At 35.6% G+C, this 27,841-nt stretch overlaps 1 protein-coding gene across 1 annotated transcript in view; it reads left to right on the top strand.

The window, feature by feature from the left end:
* The window catches only part of KIF4A (kinesin family member 4A), a 137,858-nt gene that overhangs the window by 79,256 nt on the left and 30,761 nt on the right, over positions 1-27,841 (top strand). Inside the window, exons 18-20 of the mRNA XM_081278116.1 lie at positions 634-744; positions 19,344-19,427; positions 19,905-20,018. Of these exons, the coding sequence (XP_081134242.1) occupies positions 634-744; positions 19,344-19,427; positions 19,905-20,018 (309 nt within the window). The remainder of the gene's footprint in view (positions 1-633; positions 745-19,343; positions 19,428-19,904; positions 20,019-27,841) is intronic.

Raw genomic sequence — 27,841 nt, 5'->3', positions numbered from 1 at the left:
AAATGTCCCTTTTATAGGCCATTGTGCTGGTTGTCATCTAGAATCTGAATAAAACCTTGCTTTGACATTTAATTTCTTTTCTTTTTTACATTCAAAGTTTAATGTTAGATTCTCTGAAACCAAAAGAAAAACATATCTCAATATTTAGTGATAATATCCTGATCATCTTCCATGACCATGTGGCATAATTTTGTAAAGTAGTGGCAAGATGATAGATACCTGAAGAATATTTTTAGCTGTTGAATGTTTAACTTGTAGCATATGGAAAGTGGTGGTTAGAGGTCTCTTGCACAGATATCTTTGGAATATAGTGGTTGCTAGGTAGTTTTGTCCTTGAGGCTTAATAAACATTTCCTTGAACTTTTCATTTCTACAGTGAATTCAGGGCTGGTTTTAGCTTGTAGGTATATTTTTCTTTTATTTCTTCAGAGTATTCATTTGTATAGTCTATACTTGGAAACCCTGTGCAAACATAGCAAGAGGGGTATTGCAAGCCTAACAGAAAATCTGTTGGTGGCCTTCTTAGCTTAGCTCTGGGCTTTCTTTCTTATTAATGATAATTATATCCATCTGCATATCAGCCTAGAATAAAGTACATGTGACTAATACTTGTACTGGTTTTTGTTTTTACAGATGATGAAAAACCAGCGAGTACAGTTAATGCGTCAGATGAAAGAGGATGCTGAGAAGTTTAGACAGTGGAAACAACAAAAAGACAAAGAAGTAATCCAGTTAAAAGAACGAGTAAGTAACTAAAACTCCTCAGAGGCCCAACTAATAAACCCCTGAAATTATCAGCTTTGTATTAAATGTCTACTGTGTGAAACCTATCCACTCGATATCATGGGTAATATATGAGCTTTGCCTTTGAAGAATGTCTTGTCTAAAGGGGAAGATAAAACATAAGTGAGGGTTTTTCATACAAGGAATATAGAAACCTGGGCTTTAAGAACCACAGTAATTAAGAGAAAGTAAAACACTCTTCTGGCTGGGGTAAAAAAAAAATTATGTCTGAATAGGTCCTGAACAACAGGGAGGATTTTGATAGAGATAAGTAGGAGGATTTCAGATAGATGGAACAGCAGGAACAAAGGCAGAGATGACAATTTTATAGATAAACATAATTTGGACTAGGATAGTAGTAGAGGATTCAGTTGGAAGGGTAAGCCAAAGTTGGATTGCTAAAGGTCCAAGAAGTTTGAACTTTATTTTGTTAGTAAGGTAAAGATGTGTAAGGTTTCTGAGGAACAAGGTGAACTCAGCAAAATATATATATATATATATATATACATATATATATATTTTATTTATATATATATATATATATATATATATAAAGATTGCCTGGGAGTAATATAGAACAAAGTGAAGTATTGAGAAACTGGAAGTCTAGAACACAAGTTAAGAAAATCTTGTATGATCCAGAAATATTGCAAGGGCTTGAATTAAAGTACTAACAGTGGACAGCTCATTGGGGGAAAAACATTGATTTAGGGAAAATTTTAGAATTGGCCATAATGTAATGTGTTAGGTCAAGAGAGAAGTGGGGAATCACTTTCAGAATGGCAGCTTAAGGGCTGGGGATGTGGCTCAAGCGGTAGCGCGCTCGCCTGGCATGCGTGCGGCCCGGGTTCGATCCTCAGCACCACATACCAACAAAGATGTTGTGTCCGCCGAAAACTAAAAAATAAATATTAAAATCTCTCTCTCTCTCTCTCTCTCTCTCTCTCTCTCTCTCTCTCTCTCTCTCTCTCTCTCCCCCCTCTCTCTTAAAAAAAAAAAAAGAAATGCTATTAAAAAAAAAAAAAAGAATGGCAGCTTAAGTAACCTCATGGACTCTTCCCAGCAAAACAACCACAACTGGTGAAATTTATAAACAAGCATAAAAATTCTTTGGAAACTATCCTAAGGGCATACAGCAAATGAGGAAACATTTATTCAGGAAAATCTACTAAATCCCAGTGAGAACAACAAAAATCCATGGCATTTGTGCTATGACCATTTCCCTTTCCTTAACCACCCAGCTCTCAATTTACAGCTATGGTCTCCTCCAAGTAAAAGCAAGTCTTCAGGATATTTCATCCTCCGTAGCTCAATGTTACTAAAGTTCTATTTCAGGCAACAACAGCAAAGAGGTCTAGGGATCCCTTTTTCCACAAAGTACCTATATGTAGGATAGAAGCTTTATGCCTACTGCAGGGCAGGCATAACAAGGCCTGGCTACCCTAACCCATCTACTCATAGGATATTGAATTCAATACTGCCTCTGCTTAGAACCCTACTTGTAGAATCCCTCAGAAATGAGCTACTATTCCTATCCCTAAGTTCCAAACAACAGTATAGAAATTATACCTAGGGGAGAGGCAGGCCATAGAAATGTAGCCCTCCCTAAGGGTACTGACTTTATTGGGCACAGAATTTAGGGAAGTTCAAGTCAAAGGTGCTATCAAAAACAATAGAAATTTTGGTGGTGAGCAACTAAGGAAGCTTGTAGCTCCATGAGAACAATAAGTAAAACAATGGTAAAAATATTCAAAGAGTTTATTACTTCATTTCCTCTAGACACAATGTTTTCCCTCTGTGCTTCTTGATTCTTCTTTTCTGCCTCTTCTCCACTTTCTCTCCCTCTTTTACTTACTTCATCCACAATCTAGGAATTTGGATTACCTGGTTAATATCCCAAAGTACAGGTTCCTGTGATTCTTTAGGGTTTTTTTTATTATTTTATTTATTTATTTATTGTAATTGTAAAGGGGCAGAATGCCTTTATTTATTTTTATGTGGTGCTGAGGATCAAACCCAGTGCCTCACACATGCTAGGCAAACACTCTGCCACTGAGCTACAGCCCCAAACCACTTAGGGGTTTTGTTGTTTTGTTTTGTTTTGTTTGGGGTACCAGGGATTGAACTGAGGGGCCCTCAACCACTGAGCCACATTGCAGCCCTTTTTTGTATTTTATTTAGAGACAGGGTCTCACTGAGTTGCTTATTAGCACCTTGATGTGGCTGAGGCTGGCTTTGAACTCTTGATCCTCCTGCCTTAGCCTCCCAAGTTGCTGGGATTACAGGCATCCACCAAAGATCCTAACAATAAACAAAATGTATATTTTAACAAAGAGGCTGGGGATGTAGCTCAGTGGTTAAGCAACTCTGGTTTCAATCCCTGGTACCAAAAAAATAATAATAAAGAATTTGTGGAAAAACTCCTCTGAACCTTGAGGAAATCTGATGGTGCTCAAGAATCTAAGCTCCCACCCCTTGTCCAACAATCCCCCTTAACTGCTTCTAAAATATATTTGTTGGCCTTTCTTAGCCTTTTTTTCTTTTCTTTCAGTGCTCCAAAGCAGTTTTTTGGTTCATTTGAGTACTTGGGATTTGACAAGGTAGTGTTGTATAGTTTAACACTGTTAATTTGTTAAATGAATACAATGAAAAGTTTGTTGATAAATGAAGATTATTTTGAAGATTATAAAAAAGCTTTTTACAAAAAGAACATTCTTGCTTAATGTAAAAAATATTCAGAAATATATAGGTTGAAAACTTCCCCAAACTTGATTAAAACAAACAAACAAACATGAACCTATACATTAAAAAAAAAAAAAAAACTTAATGAGGGCTGGGGTTGTGGCTCAGTGATAGAGCGCTTGCCTAGCATGTGTGAAGCACTGAGTTCAATTCTCAGAACCACATAAAAATAAAGGTATCGTGTCCATCTACAACTAAAAAATATGTTTTTTTAAAAAAAGCTTAATGAGCTCTAAGTAGGGTAAACCAAAAGAGATTCTTACCCAGACATATCACAGCAAACTGTTTAAAGACAAAAGCAAAAAAAAAAAAAAACCTTTAAAACAGCAAGAGAAAATAATTCATCACATACAAAGAATCCCCAATAAAATTAACAGCTGAAATCACATCAGAGATAATAGAGGCAAGAAGACAGTGTGCAACATACTCAAAGTGCTGAAGTAAAACTCTGTCACCTAGAATCTCATATACAGGAGAGTTATTTTTCAAAAATGAAGGCAAAAGATGGGAACAATGGGACATGACTCTTATCCCAGCAACTTGGGAGGCAGATGCAGGAGAATCTCGAGTTCTAGGCCAGCCTGGGTAACTTAGCAAGACCCTATCTCAAAAGAGGGACAAGGGATGTATGTAGCTCAATGGTATAATACTTGGCTAGTATGCACAAGCCCCTGGTTTCAATTCCTAGTGCTAGAAAATATATATAATTATGGCAAAATAAAACCATTACCCTATAAACAGAAGCAAAGATAAATTATTCGTAGCAGAACTGCTTTACAGGAAAAACTAAAATAACTTCTTCAGGCTGAAAGCAAGTGATGCCAGATGCCAGATAGTAATTTGGATCTGAAAAGAAATGGGGGAGGAGGCAAAGAGTGCCAATAAAAATAATTATGTAGGTAAATTCTAAAAGAGAATATAATTACATATTTTTTCTCCTTTCTTTTCCTAACTGAACTAAAGAGCAGTTGTATAAAGCTACACACAAACAGTTATATTGATAGGCCTATAATATATAGAAATGTAATATATTTGGCAATACGAGCTCAAAGGAGGTATATGAGACCAAAGTTGTATTTAAGGAAATAATATCATCAAATACTGATGTGAATCCATAGGAAGAAATGAGGAGAATCAAGAAGGGTAAATAAATTAAATGCATTCTGCTGTCATATATAACAAATCAGAATAAATAAATAATTTTTTAAAAGAAAGGTGAATAAGAAAGTAGATATAACAAGCTCTCTCTCTCTCTCTCTCTCTCTCTCTCTATATATATATATATATATATATATATATATATATATACTCTCCTTTCTTCTCTCAGCTTATTTAAAAGATAAATTATATAAATTAACAATTGTAATAATGTATGTGGAGTTATACATAGATATAATATGCATAACAATAATAGCACAAAAAGGAAGGGGGATAGAGTTACATAGGAAAAAATTTCTGTATCTTATTGGATTTAAGTTAATATAAACCTGATATAGATTGTAAGAGGCATAAGAAGTAAAATGAAGAATCAATAAATGGGATTGTATCAAACTAAAAAGCTTCTTCACGGCAAGAAAACAATCAAGAACATGAAGAGACAGCCCACAGAATAGGAGAAAATCTTTGCCAACTGCACTTCAGCTAGAGCATTTAATCTCCAGGATACATAAAGAATTCAAAAATGTAACACCAAAAAAACAAATAATTCAATCAATAAATGGACTGAGGGACTGAACTCTTCTTCACAGTAGAAGAAAAACAATTGGTCAACAAATATATGAAAAAATGTTCAACATCTCTAACAATTAGAGAAATGCAAGTTGAAACTACACTGAGATTTCATCTCAATCTAGTCAGAATGGCAATTATCAAAAATACAAGTAACAGTAAATGTTGATGTGGGGGGAAAACGTACAATCCTACATTGCTGGTAGACTGCAAATTGGTGCAACCACTATAGAAAGCAGTATAGAGATTGCTCAGAAAACTTGGAATGCATCCACTATTTGACCCAGTTATCCCACCCCTTGGTTTATACCCAGAGGATTGAAAATCAGCATTACAGTGACACAACAACATCAATGTTTATAGCAGCTCAATTCACAATAGCTAAATTATGTAATCAACCTAGGTACCCGTCAGCAGATGAATGGATAAAGAAAATGTGATATATATATTTATATATATACATACATACACACACACACACACACACACACACGATGGAATATTACTCAGCCATAAAAAGAATGACATTATGGCATTTGCTGGTAAATGGATGGAACTGGAGAATATCATGCTAGGTGAAATAAGCCATTCCCTAAACCACATGCTAAATGTTTTCTTTGATATGCAAATGCTAATTTCACAATGAGTGGGGGTGAAACCTAGGAAAGAACAGAAGTACTTCTAATTAGAAAAAGGGGAATGAAGGGAAGGGAAATGGGAATTGGAAAAATAGTAGAATGAATTGGACATTACTATCCTGTGTATATGTGATTATACAACCAATGTAATTCTACATCAGGTACCACCAGAAGAATAAGAAGTTATACTCCATATATGTATGTCAAAATACATTCTACTCTCAGACTGGGGTTATGGCTCAGTGATAGAGTGCTCGCCTAGCATGCACAGGGCACTGGGTTCAATCCTCAGCACCACATAAATGTAAAATAAGCATATTTGTGTCCACCTAAAACTAAGAAATAAATATTTTTAAAAATACATTCTACTCTCATGTATAACTAATTATATCAAATAAGAAGAATAAAAAAGATGTTTACTGTAAGTACTAGATCAGTCAATAAGAAAAGAACTCAAGATATAATGAAATAATCATTAAGGAATTAGTATTAAACTAGAAAATATTCATTATTGCAAAAGAAAGCTGTAAGGAAGAACAGAAGAACAAAAAGTATGAGGCATATAGAAAACAAAAAGCAAACATTAAAACAAAATCAATGATATCAGTAACACTAGGTATTCTGGTGGCGTACTCTATATGGTCCATGTGGCCACTTCCTTCTTACCCCCATTGACACTATGGTAAAGAAGAAAGAATTCCCAAGCAATTTTGCACCTTTAAAATGATTCTAATCTCAAATACCTGAAGGGTTATTCAAGGGAAGAATTTGAAAGAAATGGAAATGCCACCAAAGAGGATATAATTCAGATGATAATTGCTCCAGGCAATATGCAGCTCAAGGAGTTAGAGAAAACACTTTTTTTTTTTAAGAGAGAGAGGCAGAGAGAGAGAGAGAGAGAGAGAATTTTAATATTTATTTTTAGTTTTCGGCGGACACAACATCTTTGCTTGTATGTGGTGCTGAGGATCAAACCCAGGCCACACGCATGCCAGGCAAGCGCGCTACCACTTGAGCCACATCCCCAGCCCCTAGAGAAAACACTTCATCTGACAAATTATTTTTTGTTTGTTTGCTTTTGGTTTGAGGTACTGGGGGTGGATCCCAGGGTCTCTTGAATGATAGGCAAGCACTCTGCCACTGAGCCACATCCCAACTGCCACAAAGTCTTTAACTACAGCATTATTCTAAATGATTTTCAAAGCTTATGCATGTTTTGTTGAGTTTAGGCATGGACAATGCGCAGCCCAAAGCCACTTGGAACTTGGGCAAAATATCAGAAGATTCAGAAGATAGATTATGATACATCAGTATGCAAAGAAAAGCACATCAACACCATTGCCTTAGCACTGGAAAACACCCTGAGTTTTATAAATGTTTCTTTATCACTAGTTTTCATAAGAAACAAACCACTATAACAAATGGCCTGTTAGCACTTGAAAAGATATGCTACACAATTCATCTTCAGGGAGATACAAGTCAAAACCACAGTGAAATAGTCACTTTACATCCACTATAATGGGTATAATTAAAATGGAAAATAGTAACATGTGTTGGTGAAAATGCAAAGAAACTGGAACTTCTAGTTGGAATGTAAAATGGAGCAACCACTTTGGAAAACAGACTATCAGTTGCTCAAAATGTTAAACACAGAGATGCCGTATGATTTAGAAACTCTACTACTAGGCTTATAGCCAAGAGAACTGAAAACATTTCTATTAAAAAACTTACATATGAATGTTCATAGTACCGTTATTCATAACACCCAAAAGTAGAAATAATCCAAATATTCATCAACTGATAAATGGATAAGTAAATGTGTTATATTCATACATTTAAATATTATTTGGCAATAAAAAATAAATAAGGGACTGATATATGCGACACATGGATGAACTTTGAAAACATTGTCAGGTGAGAGAAGCCAGTCACAAAAGATCACATATTGTATGTTTCTATGAAATGTCCAGAATAGGCAGAAAGATGATTGCTTCCCTAGGGCTGTGAGTGGAACAGAGAGAAACTGCTAATGGATATGGAGTTTCTTTTCAGGGTGATAGAAATATCATAAAGTTAGATTGTAGTGTTCATTGTACAACTCTGAATATACTCAAATCTATTGGATTTTTATTTTATTTTTGATACTGGGGATTGAACCCAGGTGTGCTTAACCACTCACCACATTACCACCCCATTTTATTTATTCATTTTTTAAAATATTTATTTAGTTGTAGATGGACACAGTATCTTTATTTTATTTATTTATTTTTATGTAGTACTGAGGATCGAACCCAGTGCCTCACACGTGAAAGGCAAGCATTCTACTACTGAGCTACAACCCCAGCTCCCCATTTTACTTTATTTTATTTTTAATATTTTTAGTTGTAGATGGACAGAATACCTTTATTTTATTTCTATGTGGTGCTGAGGATCGAACCCAGTGCCTTCTACATGTGAGGCAAGAACTACCACTGAGCTACAGTCCCAGCCCATTTTATTTTTTATTTTGAGAAAGGGTCTCGCTAAGTTGCTGAAGCTGGCTTTGACCTTGTGATCCTCCTGCCCCTGCCCTCCTGAGTCACTCGGATTATATTCACCATGCCCAGCTGAATTGTAGATTTTAACATCTGGCATATTCATTATATCTCAATAAAGATGTTTTTAAAAATATGATAGCCAGGTGTGGTAGTGCATACCTAGAATGCCAGCTACTAGAAGGGCTGAAGCACGTTCAAGGCCAGCCTTGCCAACATAGCCAGACACTGTCTCAAAATAAAAATCACTGGAGGTGTAGCTTAAGGTAGAGAAGCCCTGGGTTTAAATCCCAGTACCTGTGTACACACGCACACATACACACCCACTCCCCCACCCCGCACCCCCACCCCTACACAATCTATGCAGTGTAGAACTGGAGGTACTAACCCGGTAGATACTCTGAAATATTTTTGAAAAATCCTTCTGCATTAATTCTCAGTGTTACATTATTCCTATGTGTTATGGTTTAATAGTCAGAGGACTCTTTAAAAAGATTGCCTCTGGGAATATAGGAATCTAGATCTTTGTGAAAGAAGAGAAAGAGAAGCTTACTGAACATGGTGAAGCACTTGCCAAAGAAACAAACCTTTTTGGCAATTTCTGGATGTGATTTCTGTGATTACCTTAACATCCATATGGGAAGAAATAAAAAACAAATTATTAAGGGAGATCTTTGGTGTTTAAATTTCTCCTCAGTGAAAGGTAAAAGAAATATTTGATGAATTTGAAGAAGATAACAGAGACAAGTACATCACAATCAAAGTTGACTTCAGGACACTTTAGAAAGATACCAGATTTAAAATACTCATTTGATTTAGTGACATATGTGAAACTGCAAGCTTGTGGAAGATCCTGGGATTGGCAGTCCTGCAAACTGAAGTACTCTGTTCATCAAAGGAACAGAGCTCAAGAAGCTAATCCAAGAATCTGACCAGCACCTGAAAGATAGACAGAATTTTATAGAATGCTAAAGGATATCTTATACTGGACTATGTGAAAGAGGAGAGACATAAACTGATGGTGATATATGATGCTGATTGTGGATTGCCAGGGTTCATCACCAATTCCCATTGCCTCCAAGAACACGAGACAAAATAATACTGAATACCCTTCCACAGGAGAAATCTACTCATTCAAAATGCTTGTGTGAGCGAATTCTCAAGGCTTTTAGATAGATGTACATTAATGAACCTATTGTAAAACTGTCTGACAAAAAGAAGCACTTGTGAATAGTTTCTGAACAGAGTACCCTTTTGAAATATTTATTTTCTTTGTGTGGCATGGTTGACAGACATTCTCAAATGTGAGCTGTTTCTAGGAAATCTAAACCCTTGAAACAACAACAACAAAAAAAAATCCTTTTATAAGGTGTAGAAGTGTGTGACTTTTGATGATACTCTTGCTAGTAGTAGTGGGCTTGGAAGAGTTTTAAAGAGCATTTATAATTTGAATTTGTAAGAAGTATCAGACTCCAAGAACACCTAAGCTGAGGTTTATTTTGCTTTTTTTAAAGTGAGTAAAACACTAATTTTTTTATTGATTATTTAAAGCATTACATAGCTCATGATATATCATCTTTCATACATTTGACTCAAATTGTGTTTTGAACTCCCATTTTCTAATTTTTTTTTATCCTCCAGAGATAATAGATATGCTTTTTCATTGTCTCTAAAGACTAGTTTAGTTTTTTTTTGTTTTGTTTTGTTTTGTTTTTTTTAACTTAGATGCCTTGATTATCCTCTTTGGCCAAGTCTTATTTAGCTTAAGAGAAGATTTATTTAGCAGTTTCTTTTCAAGTTTGGAACCACAATCATTAGGATGTTGGCCAGAATAGAACTACTGGTGAAACACATTTTATTTGTCATGAAGTAATCTTTATCAATAATCTGATTTAGACAAAAAAAGATTACCCTTAGGGGTGTTCCTACCTAATTGTACCCCTGTTTGAATGTTAAACTATTGTTCCTAGAGTTTAACTTTGACATGTTTTAATGTTCAGTTTATTTATATGAACTATAATAAATCCTTTTATATTAAGACAATCAAGTACAAAAGCTTTGTAGCATAAGAGAAGTGGTTTAGGTGATTTATTATTGTAATCTATTGATTTCCCCCTTTGTCATTCCCCTATTTTATATTGCACCGTCAACTTGGAAATTTTATTTTATTTTACATTTACCATTATTATAATTATTATTATTTGATACCAGGAATTGAACCCAAGGGCACTTGACCACTGAGCCAAATTCCCAGTCTTTTTTATATTTTATTTTGAGACAGGGTCACGCCAAGTTGCTCAGGCCCTCACTAAGTTGCTGAGGCTGGCTTTGAACTTGCAATCCTTCTGCCTCAGCCTCCTGAGATGCTGCAATTACAGTCATGTTCCACCATGCCTGGCAGGAAATTTTAAATTTGTGATACAAATATTGCTGTGGATGTTCCTACAAAGAGACAAATGACTTTTCTAATAATTAAGGAAAGCAGAAAATATTCCCTGATACTTGTCTTGTTATAGTTCTACCAGCATATGCTCTTATGAGATGTGCAGATCCATACTATCTCTGTATTTTATGAAATAAGTAAGGAAAGTACTAGTAAAAACAAAAGGAAACAGCCCATATATACCTTGAAAAAATGAAATTATGTTTCGGGCTGGGGTTGGGGCTCAGAAGTAGAGTGCTTGCCTAGCATGTATGAGGCACTGGGTTTGATCCTCAGCACCACATAAAAGTAAAATAAAGGTATTGTGTCCACCTACAACTAAAAAATAAATGCTTTTTTTAAAAATGAAATTGTTTCTATAGAGAAAACAAAAAACCAAAATCATAACTCTCTCAAACTATAAATTGTCAGACTATTTTCTTTCTTGGGTCTGGCATCTGAGAAATTTTATTAGGATTAAATTATATTTACTACTTTTGTTTATTAGAAAAGATAAATCACTTTTTACTGCTTTTATTTCTATAATAAAAGTGGTGTGCTTTGTCTTACTTTTATGTCTTGTGAACTTAATCCAATATATTCATGTTTTTTGAGTTAATATTAAAGGACAAGACCATTTTCCCTTAAATTAATCCATTTTAAGTTTTATGGATGAAAAATTATAGCATTAAATGTGACTGGATTAAATAATCAAAAGGCAGAAATTATTAGGGTAGGATAAAAACAATCTAGATTATCAAAAGAAGGCACCTATTAGAATCAAAGATATAAATAAATTGAAACTAGAAATATAGAAAGAGATCTACCATTCAAGCCAGGCATGGTGGCTTATGCCTGTAATCCCAGCATCTTGGGAGGCTAAGGCAAGAGGATCATGAGTTCAAAGCCAGCCTCAGCAAAAGAGGTGCTAAGCAACTCAATGAGACCCTGTCTGTAAATAAAGTACAAAATAGGGTTGGGGATGTGGCTCAGTGGTCAAGTGCCCCTGAGTTCAATCCCTGGTACCCCCCCTAAAAATCTATCATTCAAACATCAACCATAAAATCTAAAGTGGCTATAGTGATACTAGATAAAATATTTTAAAACAGAATGTTACTAGAGATAAAGAGAGATATAAAGGGTCAATCCATCAGGAATATATAACGGTTTTCATTGTGTGTAACTCAACAATGGGGATACATTCTGAACAATGCATCATTGGGTGATTTCATCATTCTTCAAACATCAGACTATACATATACTTACACAAACCTTGATGGCATAGGTCAATCAAAAGACAATAAGGACAAAGTGTATGAGGCTCCATACTTTTTTTATGAATAGAAGTGTACTCTAAAATAATGATTAAAAAGCATGGTATGGTATATATATAAACCAATAATATATTCATTTATTATCATTATCAAGACTAATATACTTTACATAGTTTTGTTATATTTTTATATGATTGGCAGTGTAGTAAGTTTACACAATGCACATGTGAGTAATGTGCTGCATTATGATGTCACTTGATAGTAATTTTTCAGCTCCTTTATAATCTGATAGAACTACCACCATATGTATAATCTATCATTGGCCAAAATGCCATTATGTGGTACATTTCTGTGTGAATATACATAGACACCTAACAATAGAGCCTCAAAATGTATGAAGCAAATACTGACATAATTGAGCAGAAACCAACACTAGTATCTGGAGTCTCTAATGCCCCACCTTCAATAATGTATGGTTCAACTAGGCACATGATGGTCAAGGGTATCAGTGTCTTCAGTAATGCTATAACCTAGGATTTCACATCTATATTTGTAAAAAGTTCAATCTGTAGTTTGGATACTAGACTAGACTATAAACTAGACCTAACAGACATCTGTAGAATATTCCATTTAACAATAGGACTTATGTTCATCTGAAGTGCACATAGAATGTTCTCCAGGACAGACCATATGCTAAGCCATAAAACATACCTTGAATACATTTAAAAGAATTAAAACAATACGTTTATTCTCCAATCACATGGGAATGAAATTAGGAGTCAATAGTGAAAGAATAGTGAAAGAAATTTGGGAAATTCACAAATTTGAGGAATTACAACACAGTGATAAATAAAAAGATATCACAGGGAAATTAGAAAATACTTTGAGATTAATAAAAACAAAGGCAACCTATCAAAACTCATTCTAGACAAAGGTACCATAAACATACATTGGAGAAAAGATAGCCTCTTCAACAAATGGTGCTGGGAAAACTGTAAATCCATACATAGTAGAATGAAATTTAATCCCTATCTCTCACCCTGCACAAAACTCAAAGTGGATTAAGGACCTAGGCATTAGGCCAGAGACCCTGCACCTGTAGAAGGAAAAAGTAGGCCAAACCTCTATCATGTCAGTTTAGAAAACCAAATTCCTCAACAAGACTCCTAAAGTACAAGGAGTAAAATCATGAATCAATAAATGGAGCCAGATACAGTGGCTCACTCGTGTAATCTTAGTGGCTTGAGAGGCTGAGACAGGAGAATCACAAATTTAAAGCCAGCCTCAGCAATTTAGCGAAGCCCTAAGCAAGTCAGCAAGATCTTGTTTCTAAATAAAGGGCTGGGGATGGGTCTCAGTGGTTAAGTGCCCCTGGGTTTAATCCCTGGTACCAAAAAAAGAAAATAATCAATCATGGGATGGAATCAAACTAGAAAGCTTCTTCACAGCAAAGGAAACAATTAAGAACATGAAGAGAGAGCCTACAGACTGGGATAAAATATTTTCCATCTCCACCTCAGACCAAGCATTAATGTCCAGGGTATATAAAACTTGACACCCCAAAAACAAAGAATCCAATCAATAAACGGGCAAAGGAACTAAACAGACACTTCACAGAAGAAGAAATATGAATGGTCAACAAATATATGAAAAAATGTTCAACATCACTAGCATTTCAAGAAATGCAAATTAAAACTACTGAGATTTCATCTCACTCCATTGAGAATGGCAATCATCGAGAATAATCAATAAATGTGCAAGGATGTGGGGAAAAAGGTATACTCATACATTGCTGGTGGGACTGCTAATTGGTGCAACTACTATAGAAAGCAGTATGGAGATTCCTCAGAAAACTTGGAATGGAGCCTCCATTTGACCCAGTTTTTCCACTTCTCAGCATATACCCAAAGGACTTAAAATCAGCATTCTATATGATATGGCCACATGAATGTATATAGCAGCTCAATTCACAATAGCTAAGCTATGGGACCAACCTGGGTGCCCTTCAGCAGAAAATGTGGTATATTTACACAATGGAATATTATTCAGCCATAATGAAGAATGAAATTATGGTATTTGCTGGTAAATGGATGGAACTGGAGGCTATCTATCATGCTAAGTGAAATAAGCCAGTCCCCCCCAAAAAAAACAAAGTAGGAATGTTGTCTTTGATAGGTGGATGCTGACTCACAATAGGCAGAGGTGGGGGTGGGAATAGAAGTTCACCCGATTGGATGGGAGGAATTGGGGGAGGGGGATAGGAATGGAAAAGACAGTGGAATGAATCTGACATAACTTTCCTATGTTCATGTATGAATACACGATCAATGTAACTCCCCATCATGTACAACCACAAGAATGGGAAGTTATACTCCATGTATGTGTGATATGTCAAAATACATTCTAATGTCATGTATAACTACAAAGAACAAATTAAATAAATACAAAAATAAATTCTGCAAAGAAAAGCTGAGGCCCAGACGCCTTCACAGGTAAGTACTATCAAACATTTAAATAAGGAATAATACTGATTTTTAAGACAGTCCTCCAAAAAAATAGAAGCAAAAGGAAATCTTCCCAACTCATTCTGTGAGGCTAGTGTTACCCTGGTGTCAGAAAAAAGACTTCACGAGAAAACTACAGACCAGTAAGTATTTCTTATAAATATAGGTGTGTGTGTGTGTATATGTATGTTTGTGTATATACACACACACACACTAGCAAATTGATTCCAGCAACACGGGTACAGGATGATACACCGTGACCAGGTGAAGTTTATGTGATAAATGCAAGAAGTCTTATATAACATCTGGAAATAATATCAGTAGAACAAAAGACAAGAACCACATGATCCTCTCAGAAGAAGGAGCATATGGCAAAATCCAACACACTTTCATTATAAAAACTTTTACTCAAGAAACTAGGAATAGAAGGATATATTCCTTCATAAACCTGATAAAGGATATATTTGAAAAACCCGCTGCTAGCATTATACTTAATGATGAAAGACAGAAAAATTTCTCCCTGATATCAGGAGCAAGACAAGGATATCTGCTCTTGCCACTTCTGTTTAACATTTCCCTGGAGGTTCTATTCAATATTTCCCTGGAGCCAGCGAAACTATCTGTTTGCAGATGACACATTCATGTTCGTAGACAATCCTAGAGAATTCACTAAATGTCCATTAGAACTAAGGTTCTGCAAATTTGCATGATACAAAATCAATATAAGAAAATCTATTTGAAGTTAAAATTTAAAAAAAAAAAAACAATTCCATGCCAGGCCCAGTGGTATATGACTATAATCCCAGCATTTTGGGAGGCTGAGGCAGAAGGATTGCAGGTTCAAAGCCAGCCTCAGTAGAATAGAAATGAGAATCTAGAAATAAACTCACACGTTGATGGCCGATTGATTTTTAACACTGTTGCCAAGAATTATTGGATCACATGGTACCTCTATATTTATTTAGTACTGCCAAACTGTTTGGCAAAGCAGCTGTACCATTTTCTCAACCCACCAGCAATGCATAAAATTTTCAACCTCTTGACATTCTTGCCAATAGTTATTATCAGTCTTTTATTCTAACGGTCTTTGTGGGTGTGAAATGGAATCTTGTTGTGGTTTTGATTTGCATTTCCCTGATGGCAAATGACATTGAGCACCTTTTTGTGTGCTTATTGCTTCACTCATTTTAAACGTGGGTTATCTTTATTACTGAGTTGTAAGAGTTCTTTATATGTTCTGGATACCAGACCCTGATAGCAATATGATTTGTAAATATTTTCTACCATGCTGTGGATTGACTGTTCACTTTCACGATGTCTACAGTGCACAAGATTTTAATTTTGCCGAATGTAATTTTTTCTCTGGATGTTTGTGCTTTAGGAATCATCTGAAAAAAAAAAATGTCTAATTCAAAATCACAAATTCTTTTTTCTGAGAGATTTGTAGTTATAGCTCTTACACTTAGATTTTGATATATTTTAATTTTGTATATAATGTGAGGCAAGTTATAACTTTATTATTTTGCACATGAATATCCAGTTATTTCAGCACCATTTGTTGAAAAGGCTATTCTTTCCTTACTGAATTGTTCTTCCCAACAGTGTTGAAAATCCAATTGGCCATCAGTGTATGAATTTATTTCTAGATTCTCATTTCTATTCCACTGTTCTATACCTATCCTTACACTGTACCACACAGTCTTAATTACTGTAGCTCTGCAGAAAGTTTTAAATTCAAGGAATGTAACATCTCGAAATTTATTCTTCCCTTTAATTGCTTTGATTATTCTGGGTCCCTTGCATTTCCATTTGAATTTCAGGATCAGCTTATGGATTTCTTTGAAGAATCCAGATGCGCTTTTGATTGGGAATGTATTAAATCTGCAAGTCCATCTGAAGGATATTCCATCTTTAGAATATTAAGTCTTTCCATCCATGAACATGAACTATTTTTTTTATTTATTTAGGTTTTCTTTTTAAATATTTATTTAGTTTTAGATGAACACATAGTATCTTTATTTTTTTTTGAGAGAGTGAGAGAGGAGAGAGAGAGAGAGAGAGAGAGAGAATTTTTAATATTTATTTTTAGTTCTCGGCGGACACAACATCTTTGTTTGTATGTGGTGCTGAGGATCGAACCCGGGCCGCACGCATGCCAGGCGAGCGCACCACCGCCCGAGCCACATCCCCAGCCCGTATCTTTATTTTTATGTGGTGCTGAGGATCGAACTCAGTGCCTCACACATGTGAGGCAAGCGCTTGACCACTGACCTACAGCTGTAACTCCTAGGTTTTCTTTAATTAATTCAATGTTCTGTAGTTCTCAGTGTACAAATTTTACACTTTTTTTTGCTAAGTTATTTCCAAGTATTTTATTCATATTGATGCTATTATAAATGGAATTGTTTTCTTTTTCTTTTCTTTTTTTTTGGGGGGGGCAACCAGGGATTAAACTCAGGGGCGCTTAACTATTTTTATTTTGAGACAGGGTCTCACTAAGTTGTTTAGGCCCTCCCACTCTTAATTCTGTCTGCCCAGGAGATATGGAAACATATGTCCATGAAAAATCTTATACACAGATGTTCAGAAAACAGTATTCATAATAGCCAAAAGTGAAGGAAACCTACTATCACCTGATAGATGGATAAATGAAATGTTGTATGTCTATACAGTATAATATTATTCAATCATAAAAAGAAAGCACTGATAAATGCTACAACATGGGTGAACCTTAAAAATATGCTAAGCAGAAGAAGCAAGTCACAAAATGAAAAATGTTCAAAAATTGACTGTGATGTTTGTTATATCAACTCTGTATGACACGTGAATTATATCTTAATAAAACTTTTTTGCAGGCATGTCTATAAAGCATCTACCAGTTTACATCGTACAGGAATGTTTACTCCACATTGGCAAGGATCTTTATTTTGTATTCCCAGTGTATTCCCAGTGGCTTGTTCCCAATTATTGTTCAGTGATTGGCATAGATTAAGCACTCAATTAATGTTTGTTGAATGATTTTGATGTTAATAAATACAAAACCTGACTTTCAAAGAAACTAAACAGTAAGAAGAACACCAAAAATTACTCCATGCTTTTGAGTGACTAAAAAATCAGAGGAAACAGCTAGTTTGAAGTGATGGAGCTGGTTTTAGGAGACTAATCTGTTGGATGGAGAGACCTAAAAGAATAATGTTAGCTGAGTTCAAGGGACAAATTGGGCTGGTTTTAGTGGTAAAGGAGTTGTCTTACATAGATAAGAAAATTGAAACCACATGAGTAATGAGACCAGGGAAATGGAGAAAATATAGAAAAAGAATGCTGAGACTCTCTTTATTTCATGTATAAATGAAGATGCTAAAATTTGTAAGGTTGAATAGAATTAGGATGCTGTGTGACAGTTATAGGGAGTGCTAATGATTCCGAGAGAAGCCAAAGAAGATAGGCACTCTAAAGAGACCACTAGCTGTAATAAGTAGAGTTCAGGACAATGGTAGGAACTATCTCTAAGGGGATATGGAACAGATAATAATGACAAGTGGAAGCATTAAACATAGATCTCTCTTTCAACAAGTTTGGTGGTAAGAAGAGTGTTGGGTTTTCTCTTTTCACTGGATTACTTTGGTCTTCTGGCTGTTTCCCTTGTCTTCTTATATCAACACATGTTATATTTTATTATAATTATAAGTTTATATTTTTAATAGTCTTTATAAGAATAGTAACCATGCAAAGTTAATCTCCATATCCCCATGCCTAATGTATAAATAGTATTTGGGTTGAATAAAATGAATTGTTCTAGTAGGCTGGCAAAGACATGACTAGAATGACTCACTAGATCATGCAGATTGGATAAGAAACAAGGGAAGCCAGAACGAGCTTAGTGGATTAATAAAATAGGGAAGGGGTCAATAAATCAAAGCAGTTAAATATTGTGTGGTCAATTGAAGCAGACAATATCCAATAATATTTCTTGTTCTTTTTGATCTTTAATCTCTGAGTAGAGATGACATATTAAGTAATAAGCTGGTTTTGTTCTGGAATGAAAACCTCTTCTTTAACTTCAGGTTACCTTAATTTTATAGGTGATTAGCTATATGATGGGCTTTCTTCCACTGAGTTTTATGATGGATGAACTAATAGTGAGTCCCAGGTCTGTCAATCAATAACTACCTATGTGGAAGAGAAAGTTTATTAGATAGATGATCTTTAAGATTCTTTCCAGGTCTCACATTCTATGATATTATTTCCAATAATTGACTTAAGACTGAGACTTCAAGAATTTGAATATAGAGCAATAAAGTGGGGGGGAAACACCTCTGCTGTATATACAAATATGATTTATAGAACTAACAGGGTTTTGTTTGTTTGTTTCAGTATTCAGGATAGGACTCAAAGGCGCTCTACCATTGAGCTACATGTACCCCAGCCTTTCTAAAATTTTAATTTTGAGGTAGGATCTTGCTAAGTTGCTGAGGCTGGCCTCAAGCTTGCGATCCTCCTTCCTCAGCCTCCTAAATAGCTTGGATTACAGGCGTGTACCACCATGCCCAGCTAGAACTACTGGTTCTTAACTCTGATAAGAGAAAATAAAGGTAGTTCACTGTATTATTGAATTTAGCCTACATATCAAGGATGTCTTGAATAACATCTTAGTTACATTACAAGATATTCTTTTACCTACCTGAGCAGGAATTAATATCTGACATTTTTCTTACCAGGACCGTAAGAGGCAATATGAACTGCTCAAACTTGAAAGAAACTTCCAGAAACAGTCCAATGTGCTCAGGCGTAAAACTGAGGAGGTAAGTAAGAAAATCCAGTCTGCTGGGTAAAATGTACTGTAGTCCTCAAGCTTAGATGCTGGCAAAATAGTATTCTTAAAAAGAGCCGATGTCCTAAGAAACCAGGGTCATTAATCTTGACCAGTAATTCCTAAATCTTGATCTCTTTTTTATGTATAAACTGAGCAGATTAAACTCTGATGGAAAATGCTATTATGCAAATAAGGATTTTTTTCCCAATTGGTCCTCTTTCCAAAAAACACAGTAATATTGATATATGACATTTCCAGTCTGTATAACTGCCTTGAAATATATTCCTCCCCTGTGCACTAACAGAGTAGCTATTTATCAATTTTATATCCATGGAGATTTATAAACCTGGTACCTATAGGAATTCAAACCTAGAACTTTTTTCTTTACCAATATACTGAATATATGCTGGAAAATGTTCTTCTTATTACCCTTCATTCAACATAACTATGTGCCATTTTTATTTAGGCAGCAGCTGCCAACAAGCGTCTTAAGGATGCTCTCCAAAAGCAGCGAGAGGTCGCAGATAAGCGGAAAGAGACTCAGAGCCGTGGAATGGAAGGTGTTGCAGCTCGAGTGAAGGTATGGACAGTTTGAACTACCATTTCTCATGTATACTGGGGATAAGAAAAAGTGGGAACTGGTTTTCTTTGGATTTAGAAATAAATAGTATCAAATTTGAAGTTCTACCTGAATGCCTTATTGCCTAAAACATGAATATCTTCGAACTGTTGTTAAGGACCATATTGAGGTTCAGTTATTTTTTTAACAAATTATTGAGGCATGCTTGACATTCAATAAATTGTACATATTTAAAATGTACAAATTGGTGAGTTTTGATGCATGTCTGCACCTGGGAAATTATTACCATAATCAAGTTAGTGACAATGTCCACTATCGCCCCCAAATTTTTTTCTTTCCATCCCTGGCACACCCCACTCCCCAGTCCAGGCAATGTTTGCCTGGAATCTCTAATTAATCTGATTCTGTCATTATAGATTTGTTTTTATTTTTTACAATTTTGTAAAAATGAGACAATACATTATGCATTTTTTTCTGGCTTTTATTCAGCATTATTCAGAGTCACCTATGAAATTACATGTATCATTGTTACTTTTATTATTGAGTGGTATCCTGTTCATTTTATGGATACACCATAATTTGTTCATCTATTCACCTGTTGATGGATATTTGTTTTCAGTTTGGGGCTATTAGAAATATTAGCATTTATGTACAAGTCTTCATGTGGACATGTGTGCTTTTATTTCACTGGGGTAAATATTTAGGACTAGTATTGCTTTCTGATATGGTAAGTGTATGTTTTAGTTTTTTTAACTTTATTTTATTTATTTATTTTTATGTGGTGCTGAGGATCAAACCCAGGGCCTTGCACATGTGAGACGAGCACCCTACCGCTGAGCCATAACCCCAGCCCCTGTTTTAGTTTTTAAGTAACTGCCAAATTGTTTTAGTTTTTAGGCAACCACCAAATTGTTGTATCATTTTACATTCCTTCTACCAATGTATGAGGGTTCTAATTGCTCACATTCTCACCAATACTTACTATGGCCAGTCATTTATTTATTTATTTTTGGTACCAGGGATTGATCCACTGAGCCAAGTCTCCAGCCCTTTTTAAAAATTTTTTAATTTGTTTTAATTAGTTATACATGACAGTAGAATGCATTTATACACGTTGATATATCATACATAGATGGGATATAATCTCTCATTTGTTTGCCTTTTTTTAATTTTATTTTGAGATAAGGTCTTGCTGAGTTGAGTTGCTTAGGGCCTTGCTAAGTTGCTGAGGTTGGCTTTGAACTTGGGATCTTCCTGCCTCAGGCTCCTGGGCCGCTGGGATTACAGGCATGTGCCACTGTGCCCAGCTTCACTTTGTACATTTAAATTTTTTACCTGTCTGTAGTTTGTTTTGGCAGAGTGGATGCAATGGAGGGCAGGGATGGACTTTTCTGTTTTCTTAGTCTGTGATCTTCTGGGTCTCTGAAGTGATTGTTCTGGTGGTGGTCTGAGTCTGGGTGGCAGGCACTGTTTCCTCGGATACAAACTGGACTGTGCCAGGGGCCATTCCCACCACGCTGGTCAGCTGGCAGCTGCTCTGCTTGTGAGCTACAAAGGCATCTAGATTGTTAAACTGCTGCTTGCAGATGCCACGGATGTGGATGTCTGGAGTCAGTTCAAACAGCACGGTTGTGCTGCCTGGAATTTGCATGGAGCCCAGAAAGCTCTCGCCCTCACCGCTCACATTCATGGCCGCAGACTGGGAGGTCCCCGGCTGGCTGCAGTGCCAGGGCAGGGGGGAGGGGGGACGCTGCTCTACAAGGTGCAAGGACTTTTCCTTTTATTTTTTCCACACCCCCCAACCTTCCTTCTCCCAATTCTGTGAGGCTGGGAGGACAGATGATAATTTCTCATTTTTCTGAGTGTACATGTTTCAGAATCATATTTGTCATGTAGTCACATATATACATACAGTAATAATGTCTGTTTCATTCTACTATCTTTCCTATCTCCACATCCCCTCCCCACCCCTCCCATCACTTCTCTCTACCTAATCTAAGGTAACACTATTCTTCCCTAGTGCCCCCTGCTTTATTGTGAATTAGTATCCACATATTAGAGAAAATATTCGGCCTTTGGTTTTGTGGTATTGGCTTATTTCACTTAGCATGATAATCTCCAACTCCAACCATTTACTGGCAAATGCCATAATTTTACTCTTTTTTAAAGCTGAGTAATATTCCATTGAGTATATATACCACATTTTCTTTATCCATTCATCTATTGAAGGACACCTAGGTTGGTTCCATAGCGTAGCTATTGTGAATTGAGCTGCTATAAACATTGATGTGGCTGTGTCACTATAGTATGCTGATTTTACGTCCTTTGGGTATAAACCAAGGAGTGAGATAGCTGGGTCAAATGGTGGCTCCATTCCCAATTTTCTGAGGAATCTCCATACTGCTTTCCAACAATTTGCAGTATGAGTGTACTTTTTTCACCACATCCTCGCCAACATTTATTGTGGCCTGTATGCTTGATGATTGCCATTCTGATAGGCGTGAGATGAAAGTAGTTTTGATTTGCATTTCTCTAATTGCTAGAGATGTTGAACACTTTTTCATATATTTGTTGATCAATTGTATTTCTTCTTCTGTGAAGTGTCTGTTCAGTTCCTTAGCCTGTTTATTGATTGGGTTATTTGTTTCTTTGATGTTAAGTTTTTTGAGTTATTTAAATATCCTAAAGATTAATGCTTTATTGGAGGTGCATGTGGTAAAGATTTTCTCCCAATCTGTAGGCTCTCTCCTCACATTATTAATTGTTTCCTTTGCTGAGAAGAAACTTTAATTTGAATCCATCCCAATTATTCATTCTTGATTTTACTTCTTGCGCTTTAGGAGTCTTGCTAAGGAAGTCAGATCCTAGGCTGAGGTGGTGAAGATTTGGTCCTGTTTTTTCTTCTATAGGCACAGGGTGTCTGCTCCAGTGCCTAAGTCTTTGATCCACTTTGAGTTGATTTTTGTGCAGGGTGAGAGAGAGGTTTAATTTCATTGTGCTACATATGGATTTCCAGTTTTGCCAGCACCATTTGCTAAATAGGCTATCTTTTCTCCAGTGAATGCTTTTGGCACCCTTGTCTAGTATGAGATAACCATATTTACGGGTTTGTCTCTGTGTTCTCTATTCTGTACCATTGGTCTACAAGTCTATTTTGGTGCCAATACCATGCCATTTTTTGTTACCATAGCTCTATAGTATAGTTTAAAGTCTGGTATTGTGATGCCTCCTGCTTCACTTTTCTTGCTAAGGATTGCTTTAGCTATTCTGGGTCTCTTATTTTTACAAATCAATTTCATCATTGCTTTTTCTATTTCAATGAAGAATGACATTGGTATTTTAATAGGAATTGCATTAAATCAGTATAATACTTTTGGTAGTATGGCCATTTTGACAATATTAATTCTACCTATCTAGGAGCATGGGCACTCTTTCCATCTTCTGAGGTTTTTTTTCAATTTCTTTCTTTAGTGTTCTGTAGTTTTCATTGTAGAGATCTTTTACCTCTTTTGTTAGATTGATTCCCAGATGTTTTTTTTTTTTGGGGGGGGGGGTTGAGGTTATTTTGAATGGAGTAGTTTTCCTAATTTCTCTTTCAGTGGATTCATCACTGATGTATAGGAACGTGTTTGATTTATGGGTGTTGATTTTATATCTAGCTACTTTGCTGAATTCATTTATTAGTTCTAGAAGTTTTCTGGTCGAATTTTTTGGATCTTCTAGATATAGAATCATGTTACCAGCAAATAGTAATAGTTTGAGTTCTTCTTTACCTATCCCTTTAATTTCTTTCTTTTATCTAATTGCTATGGTTACAGTTTCAAGGATGATGTTGAATAGAAGTGATAAAAGAGGACATCCTTGTTTTGTTCCAGTTTTTAACAGGAATGCTTTCAATTTTTCTCTATTTAGAATGATGCTGCCCATAGCTTTTACAATGTTGAGGTATGTTCCTACTATCCCTAGTTTTTTAGTGTTTTGAACATAAAGGTGTGCTGTATTTTTTTCAAATGCCTTTTCTCCATCTATTGAGATGATCATATATGATTCTTGTTTTTAAGTCTGTTAATATGATGAATTGCATGTATTGATTTCCATATGTTGAACCAACCCTGCATCCCTGGGATGAATCCCACTTGATCGTGGTGCACTATCTTTTAATATGTTTTTGTATGCAATTTACCAGAATTTTATTGAGAAGTTTTGCATCTATGGTCACCAGGGATATTGGTCTGAAGGTTTTTTTTCTTGATGTATCTTTGTCTGGTTTTGGTATCAGGGTGATATTAACCTCATACAATGAGTTTGGAAGGGTTCCCTCCTTTTCTATTTCATGGAATACTTTGAGGAGTATTGGTTAATTCTTCTTTGTAAGTCTTGTAGAACTTGGCTGAGAATTCATCTGGTCCAGGGCTTTTCTTTGTTGGTAGGCTTTTGATGGTATTTTCTATTTCATTATTTGAAATTGATCTGTTTAAAGCATGTATGACCTCCTCCTTCAATTTGGGTAGGTCATATGTCTCTAGAAATTTGTTGATGTCTTCAATATTTTCTATTTATTTGAGTATAAATTTTCAAAATCAGACAGGTCTATTGTGATATTTCCTTTTTCATCTTGTATTTTAGTAATTTGAGTTTTCTCTCTCTTTCTCTTTGTTAGCATGGCTAAGACTCTGTCAATTTTATTTATTTTTTCAAAGAACAAACTTTATGTTTTGTCATTTTTTTCAATTGTTTCTTTTGTTTCGATTTCATTAATTTCAGCTCTAATTTTAATTATTTCCTATCTTCTGCTTTTGGTTTAATTTGTAATTTCATCCTTGATTTCTTCTACTATCCATTCATCATTCAATTGTGTATTATTTAGTCTCCATTTGTTACAGTAGCTTCTATTTTTTTTTTCATTGATTTCTAAATTTCATTCCATTGTGGTCTGATAGAATGCAAGGTATTATCTCTGTTTTTTTTTTTTTTTTTTTTTTTTTTTTTTTTTTTTGTATTTACTAAGAGTTGCTTTGTGGCATAAAATATGGTCTACTTTAAAGAAGGAGCCATGTGCTGCTGAGAAGAAAGTATATTTGCTTGTTGATGGATGAAATATTCTATATATGTCTGTTAAGTCTAAATTATTGATTATATTATTTATTTCTATCTATTGTTTCCTTATTTAGTTTTTGTTTGGAAGATCTGTTCAATAGTGAGAGAACTGTGTTAAAGTCACCCAGTATTATTGTATTGTGGTCTGTCTGACTCTTGAAATTTGGCAGGGTTTGTTTGAAGTACATAGATGCTCCATTGTTTGGGGCATAAATATTTATAATTGTTATGTCCTGCTTATATATACTTCCGTTAAGATGTATGAAATGTCCTCCTTTGTCTCTTCTGATTAATTTTGGGTTTACTTTATCTGAAATGAGAATGGAAACCCCTGCTTATTTACAGAATCCATATGAGTGATATGTTTTTTTCTCATCCTTTCACCTTCAGCCTGTGGATGTCTTTGCCCATGAGGTGAGTCTCTGGAAGACAGCATATTGTTGGGACTTACTTTTAATGCAATCTGCCAGTCTATGTCTTTTGATTGATGAGTTTAGGCCATTAATATTCAAGGTTATTATTGAGATATGATTTGTATTCCCTGTCAATTTGATTGATTTATTTATGGTTTTTGATTTGTCTTAGTTTCTCATTTGGTTGAATGTCCCTTAGTGTAGATCCTTCCTTTGCTGGTTTTCACTTTTTTTTCACTTCATCCTCATGAAATATTTTGTTGAGAATGCTCTGTACTGTAGGCTTTCTAGTTGTAATTTCTTTTAATTTTCGTTTATTATGGAATGTTTTAATTTCATCTTCAAATCTGAAACTTAATTTTGCTGGATATAAAATTCTTGGTTGGCATCCGTTTTCTTTCAGAGCTTGAAATTTTTATTCCATGACCTCCTAGCTTTGAGGGTCTGGGCTGAAAAATCAGTTGAGATCAGAATTGGTTTCCCCCATTATGTAATTTGATTTTTTTTTCTCTCACTGCCTTTAAGATTTTGTCTTTATTCTCTGTGTTAGCCATTCTCATTATAATGTGTCTTGGTGTGGTTCTGCTATAATTTTACACATTTGGGGTCTTGTAAGCCTCTTGTATTTGATTTTCCATCCCATTCTTTAGGTTTTGGGAATTTTCTACTATTATTTTATTGAAAAGATTGTGCATTCCTTTGGTTTGTATCTGCTCCTTCATCTATTCCCATAACTCTTAAATTTAGTCTTTTCATGTTATCCCATAATTCTTAGATGTCTATTCATGGCTTCTTACCATCTTCTCCACATTTTCAACTCTACTTTCAATATATTATATATTTTGTGTTCATTGTCTGAAGTCCTGTCTTCCAAGTGGTCTAGTCTGTTAGTGATACTTTCTATTGAATTTATAATTTAGCTTACTGATTCCTTCATTTCAAGGATTTCTGCTTTTTTTTCACAATCTCTAACTCTTTATTGAAGTGGTCTTTCACTTCCTGTATTTTTTCTTTGATTTTACTCCTTATCTATCCTTTACCTCACATGTCAATTTAACTATATACAATCTGAAATCCTTCTTGAACACTTTTTTCTACTGTGTTATCAGTGGCTTCTGTTGTTGAAACATCTTGGTTTGTTTAGGGTGCTTTATACCTTTGTTTTTTTTCATGTTGTTAGTGTGTTTTCCCATCTAAAAGTATGGATCTAAGGCAGGATAAATTCTACCCTATAGACCTATAGTGTCCTTGAAGGTTTCCAGTGCTTCGCCTTACAGCATACACAATATATAGCTTTAAACCTAATAGCTCCCACTAAGGCATCTACTGCTTTCCCACATTAAACTAAAATGATGAGTTCAATAACTATCTATAGTACAAACAGAATATTTGTTAAAATGATTTACAATTTCAAATGGTAGATGGGAAAACAGAGGTAATGCAGTATGCAATATTCTCGAGGGAGGAAGAGAGAAGCTACAAGTAAAAATTCATGGGAAGAGTGGAAGAGGAGCCAAAAGAGAATGGCTGTTGGTTGGAGAAAAATTGGAAAGAAAATAGACAAAAGAGAGGAAGAATATGAACAAAGAGAAAAAATTTAAGATGTAAGAATATAATAAAAATGCAAAACACCATTCATATATCATTGTCCTCCACACACTGATGCATAAAAAACATCCTGTTCCAAATATGGTGGAGAGATTAGTGAATCAAAAAATAAAATAAATCTTTCTGGAAAATTGAACTATCTCTGTCAGTGTTCAACAGTTTCTCAGCCCTGTCTCTGATGTCCCTCTGGATCACCAAACCCAGATCAGCCCTCACAAACCCAATCTCTATCCCACCGATCTGGGCTTCAGATACCTCAGGATCAGCCATGCTGCAGTCCCAAGATCTCAATGCTGCTCCTACTTGCAGAGAGAGCACCAGGGATATACTCATGCAAAGGAGCAACCCCGAGATGCAGCAGCAAGACAAGGGCCACCAGCACTCTCAGCAGGAAGACCCCAGGCTCCTCCAAACCTGCAGGCACTCCACGCTGGACCTGCAGGTCCCAGCTGGAGTCCCCAGACAGAGGCTCTTGTGGTGGTAAACTTGCTGGCACCCAGGCCCCAGGCCCTGGCTGGTGTCCTAAAATGGGTTCAGCCACATGCAACCAAACCTGGAGTCTCCCCTGAAGAAGTCCTGTAGGCTGTGGTGGCAGTGGCAGTGGCGGTGGTTATCAGGCAGCACGTCAGTAGTAGTGGCAGCTGCAACTGCAGCTATGGGGGCAGCGTCACCAGATGATCTCTAGGGTTCAGCAGCAATGTCGGC

The sequence above is a fragment of the Spermophilus citellus genome (genome assembly GCF_964194105.1).
Source record: "Spermophilus citellus genome assembly, chromosome: X".
In the NCBI taxonomy this organism is placed as follows: Eukaryota; Metazoa; Chordata; class Mammalia; order Rodentia; family Sciuridae; genus Spermophilus; species Spermophilus citellus.
Note: the sequence above shows the minus strand (reverse complement) of the source record. Positions and strands in the feature narration are given on the sequence as shown.